Here is a 20,732-nt window from a genome sequence, read left to right as displayed (position 1 = left end):
AGGGCAGATTTATCATAAACTAGTAAGTGAGAAAGGTCTGTGTACAAAGTAGACCAGTAGATGGTATTGGTTGAAATTACTTGCCCACTTCAAGCTACGTCATCTCTGGGCTATCTGACAGTTCTCTCTCTCTCTCTTTCTTCTCTGAGGTTCTGATCTTAGGGAGAGGTACCCATCTAATGATGGAAACAGGACTCTTCCACCTTATCACTCATGACTCTTGTCTCTTCCAGCTTTATGTTTTCCAGTCACATAAGCCACTCCTCATAACTGGTACAGCAGAGAAAGAAGGGAAATGGGAAGTGGGGGATAAAAGATCAGATGTAAGTGTCTAATATCCTACAAGAATTCAAAACTCCTTGACAAGTGCAAAAGAAAAAAAACTAACATCTGTGTAGCTTTGAGGGCATTAGTGATCGTTTTGACCAATAACCCTCACTGCCTAACATGATGGTCCCCTCTTCACACAGGCAGCATTCAACATGGCGCTGGAACAATACAGTGGCAATATCTGCAGAAGGTGCCACCAGACGCAATGGCAAGGTCCAGACGTCCAAACCAGCTTGCGGGTGACGTTCGAAAGACCAAACAGAAACAGTCTCGTTTCACTGGATCCTGAGTACAACACCCAGTCACATGAGTGCCAAGTCCGGAGCAGTAGACTCGGTGAGGGTCACACATGAATAAGATGCCCTTTGCCAAGTGCCACAAGGATATTAAGCTGTCCCCTTCACCCAAACGCTATCTTGGGAATGAGAGAAGGGGAAATTCTTGAGAAATAATAGAATTGACCAGAGAATTTCTAAACCAGGAACTAATGTACTCCTTTTATTTTTCAATTACAGCGGATATTCGATATTATTTTACATTAATTTCAGGTGTACAGAATAGTGGTTAGACATATATATAATTTACTACGTAATCCCCATGATTAGTCTAGTGTCCACCTGGCCATACATACTTATTACAATATTACTAACTATATTCCCTCTGCTAAACTTTACATTTCCCTGGCTATTTTGTATCTACCAATTTGTATTTCTTAATCCCTTCACCTTTTTCAAACAGCCCCCCAAATCCCTTGCTCTTAATAGATAAGATCAGATGTTTTCCATATTCATTGAAGTTAAGGTTAAAGCGGCTATAGGAAATAAATTGTTTCATCTGCGTATGTTAAAAATAGGATATACATTTTGAAACACACACCCATTCTTCTGAACTCTTCTCTGCAACCCCAGCTATGTTAAATATGGGCTGCCTAATACTGCCACCAGCTGTGACACCAATACTGGGTTTTATATTTAGGATCACAAAGGTGCAAAACAGACCAAGGAGAGTAGAGGGCTTCACATATAAATGATGTGCTCATGCCCAGGAAAAGACCAAGTGACAACAGGCTGCTAAAACCAAGGCGTTCAACTAGGAAAAAAAAAAAAAAAAAGTGGCAATATTACTTTCCATAGTAGCAAGTACCATATTCGTACTGCAAAAGGAAATTTAGTTTCAGGGAAATAATACCAAGTCATATGAAGTAAATGTTAATTTTAAAGTTACTGATTTTTTTGGTAGTTTGTATTTCATTTGTAAAATCTGTTTTGGTTTTGCGGTTGGATGAGAGCTATAAGCATCAGGAGTTTACACCTAGTTTTATGTTACTACATATGTAAGTAGTGTAACAAAAATAAATATAGTTGGCAGTACAGATGTCCCTTAAAAAGGTTCCATAACGTGATTTCAATCTGAGAAGTAAAGAAATCTTGGATAGTGAGTGAAGTCAGAAGCCTAGCCTAGAGAGAAGCAGAAAACTGAACAACAGGGAGCAATGTCAAGGTCCACTCAGCACCTGAACTGGACTTTTTCAAGCACAGCCAGGAAAGAGGCTGCCCTAAGGAATAGTGCAGCTGTAACAGTGAAATGTTCTTTCACTCAAACTACATCTCGTTTGAGCCTGTGTTGTTTCCCAGGCAAACAGGGTAATAGTTCCTGCTTTAGACGAAATTCTGTTTGGGGCTTGAGTTTTTACGAAAACTTTTTATCCTTCCTTGGCATAAAAGAAGCCTGAACTCTGTACTTTAAGATGAATTTAATAAGCTACTAGAGCTCCAATCTTCTCAGCTGGCACCTTCTCAATCTATAATCCTTTTTTTACTCCAAACCCTGACATTTTGAGTTTTGGCCTTACAAAGTGGTAGGCACGGGACTTTGGTAACAAAGCTATATATTGTAATTTAGTTGCATCATTCAAGTAACTTTATTATAAATAGTTATACTAACTTAGCTTCAGGGGAAACCCCATAACATATCTGAACTTCATTTTGGAAGACTAATAATTAAGATTTTTTAATGAAAATGTCCAGTTTATAAAACAGAAGTTATGCAAATAATGCCTCCATCCAGGAATGACCAGCTAACAGATAAATGTTCTTTAAGAATCTCAGTCTTTCAACAACTTCTCCCTTTTGCAATGTAACTTGTAACAATAAAAGCTTTCAGTCTATAACATAATCCCAGGAGTTTAGTATGCCAAGAATCATACTTACTTTACAGATGAGAAAACAGCTTCGGAGGGGCAATCTGTCTACCTAAATCAAATAATCAGCAACATGACTAAGAGAAGACTTTAATCCTGGTTTTCTAATTTTGAGTCCAATATAAGAAGTATTTCAAACTTTATTCACAGAGCATTTAGTTGTTTTCAAAAAATAATTTTTTAACAAAATAGTCCAATTCTATTACTAGGAAAGACATTTCTATAAAATAATTACCAATTTTCTATGTTTAAAAAAATCACTTAAAATTCCAAATTAGTTTTAGGAGACAAATGCACAGGATAATTATTTTTCCTTTAGGATTAGACAGTATAACAAACAATTTTATATAATTTAATTAAATATAATTTACATAAAAAGCTAGTGCACATTAAGCTATCATCATGACCCAGCCTGGTTCCCAATCACTTTGGTAGTCCTCAATTTTTACATTATTCTACCAGATTCTGATTAGATTTTCCCCCTACAAAGATTTGGGGAGAAGAGGGAGAAAAAAAGGCAATGCGTGGTAGAAATAATACTAGGCTTTGTATGAAGGCACTGGCTCTCAATCGCTACCTAAACAAGAGACCTTCCATATTTCCTATGTTCACCTGTTCACCAAGTCCTCCTCATGAGTATCTCTGCCTGGCCTGAAACGGGGCAATAGCCTCCTACCTAATCTCCACCCTTCAGTCCCTCCTTTTCCCAGTCCTTGCAGCCAAGATGACCCTTCTACAATGCAAATTTGATCCCCTGACTTCTCTGTTGGATGTCCTTCCATTATTAACTCATCGCCTGATGGATACAATCTGAATTCTATCTGGCATACAAAGCCCTTCCAAAGCCGGCTCTTTCAAGTCTCATCTTCTCCCATCAATTTCCCCATCTCATAGGAAAATGCATATTTGCAGTCTGCAGTTCATATGCAGGTTCATATTCTATACTTCAGCCCCTTTAGAAATCAGTAGTGGCTCCTGGAATATTTTGTTCCACCATGCTTTGGAACACACCATGCGCCCTTGCCTGAAATATCTGCCCTCACAGCCCCTCTCAACCATCCAAACCCCTCCCCTTCCTTCAAGTCTTTTACCATTTCCTCTGTGCCACCTCCTCTAAGAGCTGTCCCCAGAAGCTTCCTTCCCCCCACCTGCCCTCAGCACAATCAAGCCCTCTTCTCTGCTCCCTCAGCACTAATCTATATAGGAGGAGAGAGGCTGTACGGAGTTATCTGTCACATCAATGACTCTATAACTATACATAATAATCTTCAAAACAGGAGCCATGATTTTTTCATCCCCAGCACCCATGATGGCAGTTAGTGGCCAATAAATGTTTACTCAATGTATGAAATGTGCTATTGGGCACATTTCCCTTTACATTGGAGTTTCTTCTTCACGAGAGAATCAAAATAGAATATATAAAAGACCTTGGCCTCGTAAAGTTCTGTTTCCGTGTCGCTTTTCACAAAACATCGGACTTTTTTTTTTTACCAGTTTTTGAAGTTTTTAAAGAATAAAAACTTACTGTTTCATCATCCGGACACCTGAAGGTGTTAAGTTTATAACTCTATATCAAGATATGATAACAATAATAGCAGTTGCCATTACTGAGCCCTGAACTATATGCAAGGTACTGCCATAAATTCCCCCGATGAGTTAATTTCATTCAATCCTCACATGAGGTAGACGTTACTTGTACCTCATATTAAAGAGAACACAGCGTCCTTTGAGTAGTAAAAAGACTACAGAGCTGGAAGCGCTGACATGGACTTAAAGCCACTGCTGTTTGATTCCAAATACCTTGTGGCCCACCTCTCTGCTGGGCGGGGCTAGAATCTAGGCTACCAGCCATGTTTTCATACTCTATTCAACACCTGGCTTGGAGCTTAAAGCTTAATCATTGTTGAAATGAAAGATGGTAAGAAATTTGATCAGGTGCATTTTAATCAGCAAATATATTTAAAGAATGTTAATTTTCCCGTAAAACTGACAGCACCCTTTGGCCACTGACATGCCTAAACATGTAAGTTTCTTGAATAAGGAAATTCTTATGGTTAGATTTTTATATTTAGGAAACCTCTGAACTTAAGAAATGTACTTTCATACAGAGAAAAGAAGAGATTCAAACCCAGGTTTCCCTCTTACATTTGAATAGCATTCTCTGTTAGATGTATTACTTTGTATTACTATTACTTGTGTATTTTGCATTACTAAACTACTCTTTCACTTTACTGAAAATAAACTGATCAAATCCTAAATGCCTTCAGCAAAAAAGCCACCATCAGCATTTAATAACAGTTTTAAAACTGATGATATTCAACTCTCAATATCCTTTACCAATTAAAGTTGATACTTCTTTTTCTTCATGAAAGAAACCAATCTGGCTGCTGCAGAAGAAAGCGTTATCTGAAGTTCCTTTGTTTGGCCACTGGCCTTCTGATAGATAGTCAGGCTGAGAGTTCAGATGGATGGCTTTAATTAAATAAAATGCTGGCAAAAGAGCAAATGTACAATTGGCTATTAACAATACAGTAGGTTTCCCGGTTCGTTGCAGTAAGGAAGAATACCAAATTTTTGTTAATTTTTGCCTTCATGACAAATATCTTGGAAAAGAAGGAAAACTATGTAACTATGTCATCTCTGGTGCCATTAACTTAAATTAGTTTCTTTAAATTTAGTCAAATAATTCTGCTTAAAAAATATATTGACGTTTCAATCCTTACAATTAAAGTTAATAAACCTATGTAACAAAGTTAGTCAAAAGCTCACAATATACTTAGGAAGCCTCTTCCAGATATATTTAACTCTTCTGATGAAAGATTTGATGGTAGTTCATTATTCTGTTCAAAAAAAGAAAACCATAAGATGTTACAATATTAATATAATGCTTGCTAAAAACCTCATCTCAGGAAATGTATCTTCTTTTTTGAATTATCTCTTTAGAAACTGGTGCCCTAACTCAGTCTTGTAACTTCAGGAGATTTTTTTCATTCTCTGAGCAACAGTTTCTTCAGCTACCAGGGAAAATAATAATAATACTTAATTAACAGGCATGTGGTAAGGTTGTATCAAATAACGCCTATGAAACATTGAACACAGTGCCCAACACACAGCAGACTCTCCATACGTTTTGATCTCTTTTCTCCACGCACTCCCGGTAAAAACTCAAATTTCCAATGGACTTTTGTTAAGCAGATTGTATGCAGGAAGATTGCCACATATCCTTGTGATGCAGAAAATGAAATAAACCAAAGCTATAATAAAGGCACACTACTTATGTTCCCTGTGCTTTCTCATAACTATTTTATAAAAACTAATTCTTTATATCTACAGAGATCCAAATACTGTCATCTGACAAGACAGACACAAAACCTCAGACACAATAATTCCTACCAAAGTCCAAAGGGAAGTTCTCAAGTTCATCAGTAGACCACCAAAATTTATGAGAACAGAAAGGCAAGAGGGAGAGGAGCTATACAAAATGCATACATTTTCCCCTGGTGAATATGTGTATGCATGTATGCATACAAGGCAGAAGAGAGACATTGTTAATTACCAAGGCATCTATGCCTCCTGCTGAGATTCTCCTTAACAATTGTATTCCTATTACACATGATCAGCTAATAAAAAAAATTAAAACAACTAATAAATTACTTAATGCAATTTGGTTGGAAAGGTTGTTAAATAGAACAGCTTCAGAATCATTTTGCTCTTCCTGAAACATCTACCCAAAGTGTATTAGGTGGTTTCTAAATGGATTGGGTTTATCAGCTCAGGCAGAAAATCGGAGGGTGGGGGGAAAGATAGAGTAATGTGTCCTGAATTTTAACACTATGTCACCGTACATGAGTGAATCTTAACATGTCTTTTTGGAAGTGACTGCATTTACTCTAACAACCCATATGTTACAGTTTCTCTGCTCAGCATTGCATGCAGCAGCAATACTTCACTCAATATCATCTTGACAGAGGCCTTCAAGATGAACCCAAGTTATGAATGGTGTGTAGGTACGGCATGAATTTATATAGATTGGCCAAAACTCTTTCATATGTGACAATACCAAGAAAGCAGGTTCCCTAAATCTTTGAGTTGAGATTAGCACTTTTTTAAAAAGAGTAATGCTAAGAAATACTTGTTCAAATATGTGGTCTTTAAAGGAGCTAGCAGCTTTTGTTAATTTGCATTAACTTTCAGAAAGAGATTTAGCTCAATGAAATCTACATGAAAAAATGTTTTGCTAGAGTAGTCTCCATAATAGGTTTTAGAATGTTTAAATGTAAATTGAGTGTGGGGGAATGTGGAAAGAGCAATGGTTATATGAGTATAACCATCCTTAGAGTTAGACGATAATATATTAGAAATTGACTTTTTGGCCAATGGTATCCCTAGATAAAATTTAAAACGTATTTGTACCTTCTATGTTCATTATTTTCCTAACCAACTTAGTAGTTTAACCTTTCTTTTCATATTTACCATGAACTTAATTCAACACTATGTGGATCATTTAAATTTGTAAGTCCTAAAGAAAAATGCTAAGTACAATCTGAATTCATATTCAAACAAAAAACACTGCCAATTACTTTACAATAAAATTCTTCCAAAAGGATAAGCCAAGCTCAAGCTGTGTCTTCTGACATATGAATTAAAAATCAGTTAATTTAAATATATATGTATACATATGTATACACATAGTTGAAACGCAAATACAAGGTAGGAGATTCTAAAAGAAACAAAGCACATATATTTGTTCATTCTCAATGAAGCAGGCCCTCAAAAGAAATGCCACAACCAAATAAAACAATACCAATTAGAAAAGCATCACATAATAGAAGTAAAAAGTAAGAAACCTTTAAAGTGAAAAAAAGACAAGTAACAAAGGTTTCCTGTTTTCTCCTATGGGAGAAGTCAGTCAGCATACCCAATTTCTGACTCAGATTTTTATGTTCTGGCAGAAATCCAGTCTTATCTCCCCCAAACAGATTAGCTGATCATCCTTCAAAGTTAGCATGTATTTTTCAGGCATACGTTTTGTCACAATCCAAAAGTCTACCTATTTCGGCATTCCAATTAAATTTATTGGCAGTACTGCGATGTTTTCTTTAGCAAACAGATACACTTAACACCAAGTGCACTGTGACATTTAGTTGATAGGACAGTCCAGGCTTGACAGAATGCTTGCATTTAGTGCTTTTACCTCGTTATAAATTATTGGTACCACTATTTGCAACCTTTAAGATATGCTTTACTAAAAGGAAAAACAGCATTTCTAAATCCAAGGTGCATTTTGAGTGAGTAAAAGTAAGGTCGCTCTCCAGAAAGCGTGCTGGAAATGAACATACATATCTAATAAGGAAGTGGTTAAAAAGGGATGAATTCCCTGAGTCATTAAACAGGATATAAGCCAGACAGGTTGTGCCACCTAGAGAAAAACTAGAAATCATGCATTGGTTCTTCAGTAGCAAGCATTATTTCAAAAGCCTGAAACTTTTGGCATGCCCAATAACCAAGCCACCCTCCATACCAACTCATCAAGCTGCTGGAGTAAGCTCCCATGACAACTCTCCCTTCTCCACACACCAGATTGGCCTCCTCCTGCTTTCCTCGTCTACCCACCCTCGCAGCACCATTTAACCTCAGCACCGACTGTTGCCACAGCCCATGCGGACCTGGCATCCTGAAACCCATCCAAGTCTAAAGGATTTTCCTCGAAGCCAGGGCAGGCCGGAGTGAGAGGAGAAGGGGAATAAACCCTGGTGGACCTTGCCAGCCAGGGTCTTTCTGGATACTTAGCAGGGCCAGGGCGCACATCTCTCCAGCCCCGTGGGGCCTGTATAGGAAATTCTGGTGCACTCAATACTTCATATTCATACTCAGCTGAAATCCCAGGCCAACATCGGCACAAACCAAACGCCATGAAATGACCTCAACAGAACTAAGCCTTTACGGTGCAAAAGGCCTTCAACTTGCCTCTCCGCAAGTCACTTAACATGAACCTGCCCAGTACACTTGTCAAACTGAAACCCAAAAGGTCTACAATCAATCTGGCACGGAGAGCCGCTTTTTACAATGAAAACACGGTAGTTGTGAAAAGCCCGCAGTCCTGCGGTATTAACTTGACAGCGGGGACTGTGCTGGGGCATCACTCATCTCCGAGGCATCACTCCCAGCCCCAGACCCTGCGCCTACGCACAGCCTTCCACGCATCTCACCACCTGCCCTGGAGACCCGCAGCAGCGCCCACTTCCCGCCCCACGCTCTTCCTCCTCCCAGAATCTCCAGCAACTTTGGGCTTGGCCAGCGGCGGGGACACCGCGAAGGCAGCCGCGGAAGGAGAAGGAAAGTTTGATAAAGTCACTTAAAGCACCGCAGGACTCCCCACCCCCCACCGTCACCCAAGCACCCACCCCACAAACGGCCGCTCCCGGCTCCACGTGCGAGCGGGCCCTGAAGCTGGAGTTCTTCTTCGGTCCTCTCCAAAAAATCTTTGCCCAAGCGAAAAGTTGGCTGCTGTAGCACCCTCCCTCTTTCCCTTTCATCTCTGCATACGCCCCCCCCCCCCCAAAAAAAAAATCTGAGTTCGCACAACGCCGCCCCGCTTCGCCCGCCGCCCCAGAGGGCGCGGCGCCCCTCCCCCGTCGGCCGGTGGACAGGTCGGGAGGGAGCTGGGGAGAGGGAGGCACCGGGGGCGGCCCCCGGCCCGGACCCCGGTCCCCGCCTTCCCCCGCCCCGTCGCCTCACTCACCTCTCTCCTGCTCTTCCGCCTGCAAGCAGATGGGGATATTCTTCTTCCAGCCCGGCATGGTGCCTGCTCCCTGCGCTCGATCTCCGGCTCGCTCTTTCTTGCTCGCTGTCTCCGCGGCTCGCCGCGCCTCCCGCTCGACCTCTCCGGCCGGGCGCTGCGCGCTCGGGGCTCTTCAGCGGGACTGGGGCGCCGAGGCGGCTCCTGGGCACATCGAGGCGGCGCCGCGCGCCCCGCGCTCGCCTCAAACTCGCCGGCGGCTCCGGGTGGCGGCGGCCGGGCCGGGTGGGCCGGGCGGGCCGGGCCGGGCTGAAGGGGCTGCGGCGGCGGCTGCCGCGGTGAGGACGCGAGGCCGGGCCGGGCCGGGGGCAGGGGACGCGTGCAGGCCCACAGCCGGGACCGCGGAGCCCCCGGGAGGTAGGCGCCGGCAGGAGGAGTGGGCTCGCGCCGCCGCCTCTCTCCCCTCCTCCTCCTTCCCTTTCCTTGTCTCCCCGCCGCCAGCAGGTGGGACTCGGAGCCGCCGCAGCACAAAGCTCCGCAGGCGGCAGGACTGAGGCTGCGGGCTCCCCCGGCGCCTCTGCGCGGAGCCTCCCCCGAGACGCGCGCGAAGCTCAGCGGGCACGGAGGGGGCGCGCGCGCTCACACCCTCCGCGCCCCGGGCGGCCGGCCTGCGGGGCGCGCCCAGCCGTCCAGGTACGGAACCTGGCACCCAGCCGCGGGTGCGGAGCCCGCGCCGCTTCCCCACAGCAGCCACTCCTCTCTCCCCGAGCCCAAACTGGCGGCTCCTCCGGCTTAGGCAACGACCTCAAAGAAGTAGGGGGCAGTGTCCTTCTCTCTAGTCCCTCCTCCTCGCCGCTCTTGCCCCCGCCCTGGCTGTCGCCCCCTCCCCCAAGTCCAGACTTTGCAGCTACGGATTCGTTTAACTTCACCCTCAACTGAGGGAAATAGCAACTTTCGGGATGACCAGCGCTGGTTCCAGGAATGCATTTTCTGCTGGGGTGGGAGGGGCGTGAATAGAGAACCTCTTTTGTTTTAAATGAAACAAGGAGACCTTGGCTGAGTGAATATTTAATTGCTGTCTTCAAGTGCAAGAAGGGTTTTATGATCGGGTTTTATGATTAGTTGCTTCCCGTTGTCATAGACTCATAGAACATCGGTGGAAGAAGGAATAAGGGGGGAGGGGGACAGCTTTACAGTAGAGCCCGGAAGATTCTGCCCAGACAGGGGGGCGCTTGCCTGTGTTTTCAAAAGGATGATGCTAGTAGGGGCTCCTGACAGTCTTCCAGATGACACTTGGCCACTGTACGTCCTGCAGGGTCATGACATCCATCTTTCTCAAGGTGGGGGCTGGGAGGGCGCGGCTAAATAATACCTATGTCTTCACTTCCTAAGTGTCTGATGTGGAATATCAGGGCCTGGGGCTACTACAACTCCTAATTTGTAGTTCTTGGGGACCAACTGTTTGCACTGTTATGACTCTCCCTGACCTGCAGTTTATTTTGGCCTCTGAAGCAACTGCAGTTAGCTCTCCAAAACCGAGGACATTGGCTCTTGCCAGCCTTCTCTCTCAATTCTCCTGGAAAGATGATAATACAGAGAATTTAATAACTACAAAAGACAAAAAGATAGAATCTCCTCCCTGCCCCCGCCCCCCGCCCCTGCATAAGCCGTCTTACCAGGCTGGGATGTTTGCTCCTGCTGCTGCCCCTTGGCTAGGTGGCTGTCTGTCGTTGCAGAACTGCCCAGATGCCAAAGACAAGTGACTATCTCTCTCCCAAGTGAAGGAGAGACCAGGCCCAGAAGCTTCAAAGGTAAAAAACAAAACAAAACAAAACTGAAGGGCTAAATGAAGGGCAGAGTCAAACCATCCCAGGGAATTATCAGTAGAAATCTGGTCTGACATGCTCAAATCTTCTTTCCAGACTCTTTGAGACATAAAATCTAGAAAATCAATATAAATATCACACCTGTCACCCTTAAATGATCTACCCTCTGTCCTGAAATGGTCTTGTCCTAATCTTGTTTCAAGACCTACTCCTACCAACTTTATATGGAGAAAGACATTTGTCACTGATTCCCCCAAAGGGACAAGGCAAACCCAGCCATAACCAGGACAGCTGGTGTATGTATGCAGGCAAAGACCTAAGTATTAACATCAAAATGACTACAACATTTGTCACGGTTATTTTTTCAATAGTGTCTTATATAGCATTTTATATGTCTGTGGTTGCTCTAACAAGCTTAATTCTAAAAAACCTGCACACTAAGTTATGGATTAGACCATATTTTTATAGTTACATTGAGTCCTGTACTTGTCCTGCCGAGTTAAGTGTCAAATTACAGTTGATAGGGAGATCCAGCTCACAACTGTTAAAATAATAGAATTTTAACTCAGGTAGACAAAATTTCTCCTATATTCTGGGCTAAAAGCCTGGGATACAAGACCATTACAATTAGTAGTAATGGAAGATCAAATTAATACATTCTCCTATGTGTTAGGGTCAGATATTATTTTACAGACTATGTAACTGAAACTGGTAAAGAAACTCCTAAAAATAGATTTTTATCTTCCTCACTCTCAAAGTACTTATGGTCTAAACACTTGTTCAACGATATCCAATGCCTTGTATCGTCTTCATATGTATGTACATCCAAGTTATCAATTAGACTCTATGTTCTCTCAGAAGGACATATGGCTTATCTCTTTGCATCCCCAAAGCCAGGGACAGTAAGTGTTCAGTCATTTAACCTCACTTGGTCTACCCCTAGCATATCGCTCCAGGGAGATAGGCCCTAATGACTTCTTATCATGGCACTATGCAATCACTTGATAATATTAAAAAAAAAAAAAAAACCTAAATAATTGAAAACTTAATCTGACGCATTTGCACATTGTTGAAGTCATCTCATTTTCAAAGCATTATATATAAAAATCCATCCCAAGGAAAGTGTAATGCTATTGGGACCTTAATAAAGAAGATATCTACCAGCCAGTAGGATACAAGATATATTATTTTTCTCCTCTACTAAATTTGAAATTCAATATCCTTTAAAGATTTTAACTGCAATTACAAGTGCAATGTCTGTTTCTAGACATCAGCTAACTTATATTAAGAATTTGTGCTCCTTTTTTGACCATAAATTCTTCAAACTTATTTGTACAGTTTGAATGACTTTACAGTCTGGGTTTACAGAATTCAAAGTTCAATTTAAATTAATTGTTTTACCTTAAATAGTGTATACAATTGATTACACAGGCCATAGGTTGTATATGAGCTCACTTGATCTCCTTTTCTATTTAAAATTTTTAAAATAGAGACCTGTTTTCTTCCTACCTCCCTAGTGCTTATTTCACCTGGTAGAGAAGGAACAAAAAAAAAAACCTGTGAGCTAAAAGCTTTAATTTTACTGTTTGATCACCTTTTCAAGCTTACGTGGATGCACTCAGTCCATTAAAGAATTGAAAATGTGTTTGATAGAGAGAAAGAGCAGCCTCCCTTTCATTTCCTTTGTACTCCGACAACTGAGCCAGTCTCCTGCTCACAGGGCCTTCACTCTAACAGAGTGTGATGACTTCCTGGAACTGAATTTCATGAGTTTGAGGAGTCCCCCAGGAGATATAAAATCCCAGCTGTTATTTTGGATTGGCTCCAGGGCCTAAAAACATCCACAATATTTTTTTTAATCGTGCATTGACTTTTTACGAACACACACACTGCATACTAAGCAGCCACCTGAAACTTTCAATCTTGCTACCAAAACCAGCTCTTCTTTTCTATGGCATGCAGTGAATCTGAAAACTATTTTAACACATGGTACGCACTCCTAGTGGGTACCCATGGATTCTTTTAGATGTAAACTCACTTTTGCTGCAAAATCCTCTTTGAACATTTAAAATGAAAGACACTTCCTCCGACTGTTTATCTTCTCGGAGAAAAAATAAAGAGCAGAATGCAAACGGAATGTTTGCAAGTGGTTTTTTCTTTAAAATGTTCAGTTAGGACAGCATTACTAGGGAAAGGGGAAACGTGGAAGGAGAAGCTCTAACATGAATCAATTCATTGATTTCATTGGTGAAACAAAATGAAAGTTTATCTAAGAAAAACAGTAGAATGTATTTTAAAATGGCAGTTAAGTGCATAGTAGTTGGAGTCAGAGAGACTATGGTAGTTAATTTTATGTGTCAACCTGATCGGGCTGTGGGATGCCCAGATATTTGGTCAAACATTTTTCTGGGTATGTCTTTGAGGGTGTTTTGCCTGAGTGGACTGAGTAAAGCAGATTGCCCTCTAATGTGGGCAGCCCTCGGCCAACCAGTTGAAGGTCTGAATAGAACAAAAAGGCTGACCCACATCCTCTTTTCTACCCCCACTTCTCCCAGGAAGAATTCCTCCTGCCTGACTGCCTTTGAAGTGAGACATTAGCTTTTTCCTACCTTCGAACTCCACTGAAACATCACTTCTTCCTAGGTCTCAGACTTGTAGGCCTTGGAACGGAACTACACCATTGATTCTCCTAGTTCTAAGGCCTTCGGACTCAGACTGAGCCTGGTCCTCAGTCCTCAGTCGCTAGCTTGCTCATTGCAAATCTAGGGAATTGTCAGCTTCCATAATATCATGAGCCATTTCCTTAGAAAAAAAATTTCTTCACACACACACACACACACACACACACTATTGGTTCTGTTTCTCTGGAGAAACCCGACTAATAGAGACCTGTGTTCAAATCCTGGCTCTACCGTAATAATAACTCTGTAACTCTGAACAATTTAACCTACCTAAGTCTGTGTTTCCGTATCTTTGAAATGTAATACCTATATGACAATGTTATGGCGAGCAATAAATGAGCTAATATAGGCAGGGGACTTAGCACAGTGCCTGACATGTAGTTAATTATAGTTGGAAAAACAAAATAATGCCTTGATTAAAAAAGAAGTTATGCAGAGCAGTCTCTTGGGATACATGGGCTGCACTTCAAAAAATACAAGAATGCCCTAAAATTTCATGCAAATTTTTTATATATATGTTTATGATCCCCTACACACACACACACACACACACACGCACGCACGCACGCACATGCACATATGCACATACAAACTTTTAGATACAAAAAAATCTATAGTTTTCATCAAGTTCTCAAAGGAATGCTTAATCCAGAAAGAGAATAAAGGTCCCTAATAAGAATGAGAAAATTCCATAACACATAATGAACCTCGATTTTGCTAAAGAAAAGAGTGTTAATCCAAAAAGAGATTTACCTTCCTAAATTAGCATTAGGATCACTGACATTCAAACTCTCCACTCTCTCCCTTTGCATTCAAACTTTTCACAAAGTCATCAATTCTGCTGACACCTAAGTTTTCAACACTGATTCTCTCCAAAAGTAACTGCAATTTTTTTTCAGCAAAAGGTATTACCATCGTTTTGGGCCCCCGGGGCAAAAATTGGAGGAACATTTGACTCAGTCTCAAATCCCCAGTTGGTTACCAAGTTCTTTCAAATTACTTTTGAAATAATTCTGAAGCCTCTCTCCTTCCTTTCTGTTAATTTTGCCCTGATTCATGCCTTTATTATCTTTCACCTGGACAATACTAATAGCCTCCTCTGGACAATACTAATAACCTCTCCTTAATGCAAACCACACCACTGTTAAACTTGTTGTTTCCCCTTCAGTAAAGTAACAAGTTTTCTTTCTGCTGTCTCAAGACTTCCAACATTTCCTCATACTTATTTCATTTTGTTTTCAACCACAACTACTTCCCACATACATCCACCCTTCCTTCCTTTTTTCCTTCCTCCCTTTCTTCTTTCTTTGAAATGCCCAACTACCCTCTTAAAACCCCTCTACCTTGCACTACTTCCATTCTCTAAACATATCTTATGCTTCTAAATTTTTATATATTTGCTCATTAAAACAAAAAGAGATTGAGTGCCTGAGGCTAAAAGAAGAGCCCTTACAACTGCTCTGTGCTGGAATCAGAATTCGAACCCAAGGGTGCTGGGCTCTGGAGTTAATCTCTCCACCCACATCGAAGTATCTATCTGTTCATTTCTACAAATTCTTGTTTCTACCCCAAAATATATTGTTTCAATATTTTAAACCCATTCATATTCTACTTCTTCTTTAGATCTTAATTTCTCTCATTTTCCCCAAACTCTTTATACTACCATACCTTGATGTTATAGTACTTTATGGCAGCTCATGTGTAAGTCTGGTCTATCCTACTATATTCTAAGTTTTTGTGGAGAAACATGTTAACTAAGCCAATTCTAAAGTAAAATAGTTTAGGTTAAAATCCACCTGGAGGATCCCAGGCAATTACTTGCTTCTCTCTGCCTTTGTTTCCTTATCTATAAAATAGAGATAACAATAAAGCCAATCTCAGATTTGTTGTAGGGTGGATTCAATGACTGAGTGTATGCCAAACATTTAGAGCTATGCTTGGCACACAGAGAATCCAATAAGTTTCACCTATTACTATTATTATCACAGGGCCAGGAATGTGCCTTAGACTTCTTCACATTGTCACCGTCATCAAGCATTGTACATTACAGTGTGTGTTCAGTGGATTCTTACTGAAAGGATGAGTATCAAGAATAGTTTTCATTTCCTAAATTAATCTCTAGGGATCATAAAGACCTGGCACATAAAAGTCCTAGTGATGGAAATTTTGCTTATTTCAATAAGACTTGACAATATTTCAAAAAGAAACCTTTTAGGTCAGAATGGTGAGCAATGATTTTTTAAATTATTTTTATGAATAAGAGCAAAAATGACTAATGGAACAGAGGACTAGACGTAAATAAGCATTTCATCAGGAAAATTAAGGAGATGGTTCTTACGTTCGTGACAAAAAACTTCTAATAATGAATTCAGGTTTAGTCCCTTGAGTATCTACAAAATTAGAGCAATGAAGTGATTAAGGAAACTGACTTCAGAAGGAAAATTAAGGTAGCTAGCTACATCTAGTATAGATTGGCTAAGCGATGACTAAGAGCTTTCTCTTAGTTGAAATTCATAGGACCAGTAAAGAGGTAAATACCGAAAAGGGATAAGAATTATTTATCATGTCAGCAGGTGATAAAAATAACGAAAGAAATAAAAGGAAAGGGTAGGTTGGTTAAGAGGCCAAATTTAACTTATATGTACTGCTGGTAATCGTGAAAACCGCTTTAGAAGACAATTTGTACCCACATAGTCTACTGGTTAGGGTACAGACTGATACAATAATTTTGGGAAACAATTTAGCAATACGTAGGAAGTGCAAACTGTATATCATTTTACATAGTTATGCTCTTTTGGGAACTGTCTTATAAGGAAATTATCAAAGATGTAAACAAAGGTTTATGCTCCAAGATGTTTATCACATCTTTATTTAGAATGGCAAAAAAAATTGAAAAGGTCCTAAATGTCCAATAATAGGAAATTGTTTACAGAAATTTGTTACCTGTCGTAAAACCCTTAAAGATCATGAATTTAAAAAATAGTAAATTTTCATTATACAAAGTTCAGCAAAGAAGAGGGTTACATATCTATTAAATAAACACTATATTTAATAGATCCTACGATACATAGTTTTTCATCTTTTTACATATCTAAAATCATATAATTTCCTGTAGTTTCATTGCCTGTAACTGTGTATTAAAACTTGCAGATGGTGGGCATCAGCTGAAGTCGAATTCTGGAGACAATAGAATACTTTTAAGAAATGCTGCATCATCAATACCCTAGTGAAGATAGAAGATAATTGGATAATTGTGTAGCAAAATACAGACATCAAAATTTGAATCACAAAGTAAATCATAAGAGATGAAATTTGAATACAAAAAAATTTTAGGAATACCCAACAAATTAATTTTGTTTACTATTTATTTATGTAAACTCAAGATATTTGATAAAACTATATCTAAAGGATCTTTCTGTTATAAATTATCAATTATGAAATGATAATTCTACATAGATAAACATTACATCATAGCATTGGCAGTTTTTTCCCATGATTCATAATAGTCCATAAAATAATAGGGGTTAATATAGATGACCCATCAGTGTGTGTGTGTGTGTGTGTGTGTGTATACATATATACATATATATATATATATACACATACATATATATAGTATGAATCCAATTTTTTTTAAGTGGGAAGAATACATCAAAATATTTTCTCTCTGGGTATTAGCATTATCCGTGGATTTTATTCTCCCGTTTTCATAAGTTTTTATATTTTTCAACTTTTCTAAAAAGCAGTATTACATCTGAACAGAAAAATCTTAGTAAATATTGTTTTTAAGAATAATGAAAACAAGTATTGAAGACAAGAATTTTTTCCAATTACCTTGGAGTTGGAATATCTGTGAACAATTCTGGAGTAAATAGGCTAAGAAATTGAATTTGAGAAGTTTGAGTTTTATTCTTGTTTCTGCCAGCTTATCCATGTACAAATAATTTGAGTTTTCTAGAATTTTCTTATTCCCATGTGCAAGAAATACTCAATAATGCTCACTTGCCTACTTCAAAGTAACGGTGAATGAACATCAGAAATGAAACAAATAGATTATATCATAATTGCGGGGAGCCCCAGCAAAGAGCATGAACAAAGCATTTTGTGAAGACAAATCTACCTCCCTATCGCTAAGCACAATTCATTTCCACACTAGCTGTGGGGCCCAGACCAGCCAATCTACTGAAATCTCAGGAACACCAACCACAGAGCAGTTTCTGTCTGATGTACCAAAAGATTTTTTTTTTTTTTTAAGAAAAAAGAAAAGAAAAGAAAGTCCTTTAGGGATTTGTAAGCTTATTTATTTTTACAAGCTGAAAACTTCAGTCTCAGCATTGAAGGGAAAGTGCCTGACACATATGTATTATGCATGTATGAGCATTTGTTTATATTCTCTTTGACTTTTAAAAATCTGCTCAATGAGCCTTTTTATTCCACACTTATTATATACGATGTTTCATTAAGATCCATGGATAAAGTCACTCCTAGTTTATATTTACATTATTTAAGCACTACAACTGGTATTTGCTACTGATTATGTAAATAGAAAATAATGTGAGATTTATAACATGATTTTCCTTCTTGCACTTAGTGACTGGTTTGCCTCCGATTTTTATTTATACTTTGAATGATAATCAGCCTCTTCCATTCGCCCACCCACACAGCAACCTAAGCTTTAAGAAACAAGGCGGCTGGAAATGAAGGTGTGGGGAGAAATAATTGCACTTAGTTCGGAGTGAGTGCCTCCCAGAAACCATGAGGCAGGTCAGCTTCCAAGAAAAAATGCCAAGCCACTTTCTGCAAGTGAAGAAGCAGGAAGCTCCAGGGCCTAACTCAGAAACTCCCCTGGCACAGCACTTTACAATTAGTCCTGAGTGAGACCAGAAAAGACCTCTGTTATGAAAATACCTATAGATGATTAATAGGTGGGCAAAGGAATTACTTCAAAACTTTAAGGAACACTAGACTAGAGACATACCAAGTAATGTGACCTTCTATAGCCACCCTAAAATCTAACAGAAAATAGGCCAGATTGTGAATTAGTCTGTATATGAAAGAAAATGACTTGTCTGGTAAAGTAACAATAACAGCTCCAGTCTTGGAAAAGGAGAAAATTATAAACAAAGATGCTTCAAAACAACTTTCCTAAATTCACTAAGTTCTTAAATGAGTTTACATTATAACCCGAATGAAAAAGAAACAATATAGAAAAACAAACAACAAAAATCTGAACAGCCCCTAAATAAAACGTCGTGATGGCATCTTCTCAGGATCACAGATTTTCTCATGCCCCAAACAAATTAAATTTTATCAAGCTAGCAATATCACTGAACTCTTACTTCAGCAAAGGATGGGCCTTATTCTGCTAGTGAGACAGGGTATCCTATCTGTAATTTAGTTTTATTTTTAACTCATTTCACAATACCAATTACTATCCTAGTGTTTTATTCTTCTTAGTCATATTTAGAGCCACTTGAAAGAAATTTTACTTTGAGGCCTTTTCAGATTCTGACCTTTCTCCGCATTCTCTTTTCCATCACCGCTGTTTGTTCTCCTTCTCCCTGGAAACTGACCTTGTCGTCACTTCAAAAGATAATCTTTCCTCTCCTCCTCCCCACTATCCCCAAACTGTACCTGTTCCCACTGTAATCTGTGCTTTCCAAATGACTGTTGACTAATCTGACAAACTAATCCATGCTAATGTACTATTGTGCAAATGAAAACTTGTTAGTTCCCTAGCCTCTTTTCCTATCCAGGAAATTTTACTGTGGCCTTAAAAAAAAAAAAAAAAAAAGGTCTTATTTCAAAGAGGTGGTATTAGCAGTGAGAATTTTAGGTAAGATATGAAACATGAACGAGGAAATAGGACAGCCCTTTTTATTATGCATCAAATCACAACACAGAGGAATGGTGTCACATGGGCAGTACTTTTTGCATTTTACTATTATACTATGGATGATTCTTAACAGTTCTGTTCACAGCTGCTGTGAACTCAGCACTAGGTTAAACCCTAGAAGAACGTCATGTAAAGCAACTTGCATTTTTATGTCTATAACAAAGGTTAAAGCATTTGAACTCTCTATTTAATTGGTATATATTTAAACTTTTCTTGCAATGATAAAAGAAAGGCTTTTGGCATTAATCTGCTGCTGGGTAGATCCTAAATGTCTGAAAAATTCATTAAAATAGCACTTTAATTTTGACAGAGTTGAACTACTGGGGAAATTAATTGATTGTTTCTCACTTGAGCTTTGGAGAAGTCATTAAGGTTTTTATGGTTTATGGAAACTTGAGAATTGAAGTACACCAAAATCAATATGTTATCCAATGTACAAAGAAAATGGCACTTCAGATGAAAGAAAGTATAAACAACTCCTAGAGCTTTTTTCTCTTTCTCCTGATTCGACAAGCATATTTGTATAGAGCTTCTATATTTACTTGTATTCAAAGTCCTTAGTCAGTCATTTCATTGTGATGTACATTGCAAGGACAGAATAATGATGTCTGAGAGATGAACCACTGCATTTGGAATCTATTCTTTCCTAGTAATTTCAAAAAAAAATATTAATGGCATAATACAGAATACCAGCATAACAATTTCAGCAGTTGGTTAAGTTTTGAACATTTATTGCTGCTTCCAAATACCTTACCTCTCAGACTGACCCTTTACTCTCTTGGGTAGTAGCTAATATCACTTCCAATTCACCATCCTCCTACACAGTCATATCCACAGTAGCCCATGAAACAAATAGATTATATCATAATTGCGCGGAGACCAGCTAAGAGTATGTTAGTAATAAAATATTTGCTAGCATAAGCCTTATCTCGGAGGCACTAAGTAAATAAAATAACCCTTAGGTAGCAGATTGGTTATCTTGGTTATCATTTGAAGATTTGAAAGCCAGATGGTCGTCTAGTAAAAACTTACCCTATACATAGATATTTTGAGATAATCA

At 39.5% G+C, this 20,732-nt stretch overlaps 1 protein-coding gene across 4 annotated transcripts in view; it reads right to left on the bottom strand.

Moving 5' to 3' along the window:
• Nucleotides 1–9,570, bottom strand: part of GRIP1 (glutamate receptor interacting protein 1) — a 585,894-nt gene extending 576,324 nt beyond the window's left edge. For 2 of the 4 annotated variants that reach the window (XM_036238016.1, XM_036238017.1), the window contains exon 1: nucleotides 9,273–9,570. In XM_036238016.1, the coding sequence (XP_036093909.1) occupies nucleotides 9,273–9,330 (58 nt within the window). In that variant the 5' untranslated portion in view covers nucleotides 9,331–9,570. The remainder of the gene's footprint in view (nucleotides 1–9,272) is intronic. The other 2 variants (XM_016148483.2, XM_036238013.1) reach the window with 1 other exon arrangement.
• Between the last annotated feature and the right edge of the window lie 11,162 nt (nucleotides 9,571–20,732).

Source organism: Rousettus aegyptiacus, unplaced genomic scaffold (assembly GCF_014176215.1).
Source record: "Rousettus aegyptiacus isolate mRouAeg1 unplaced genomic scaffold, mRouAeg1.p scaffold_m13_p_2, whole genome shotgun sequence".
NCBI lineage: Eukaryota > Metazoa > Chordata > Mammalia > Chiroptera > Pteropodidae > Rousettus > Rousettus aegyptiacus.
Note: the sequence above shows the minus strand (reverse complement) of the source record. Positions and strands in the feature narration are given on the sequence as shown.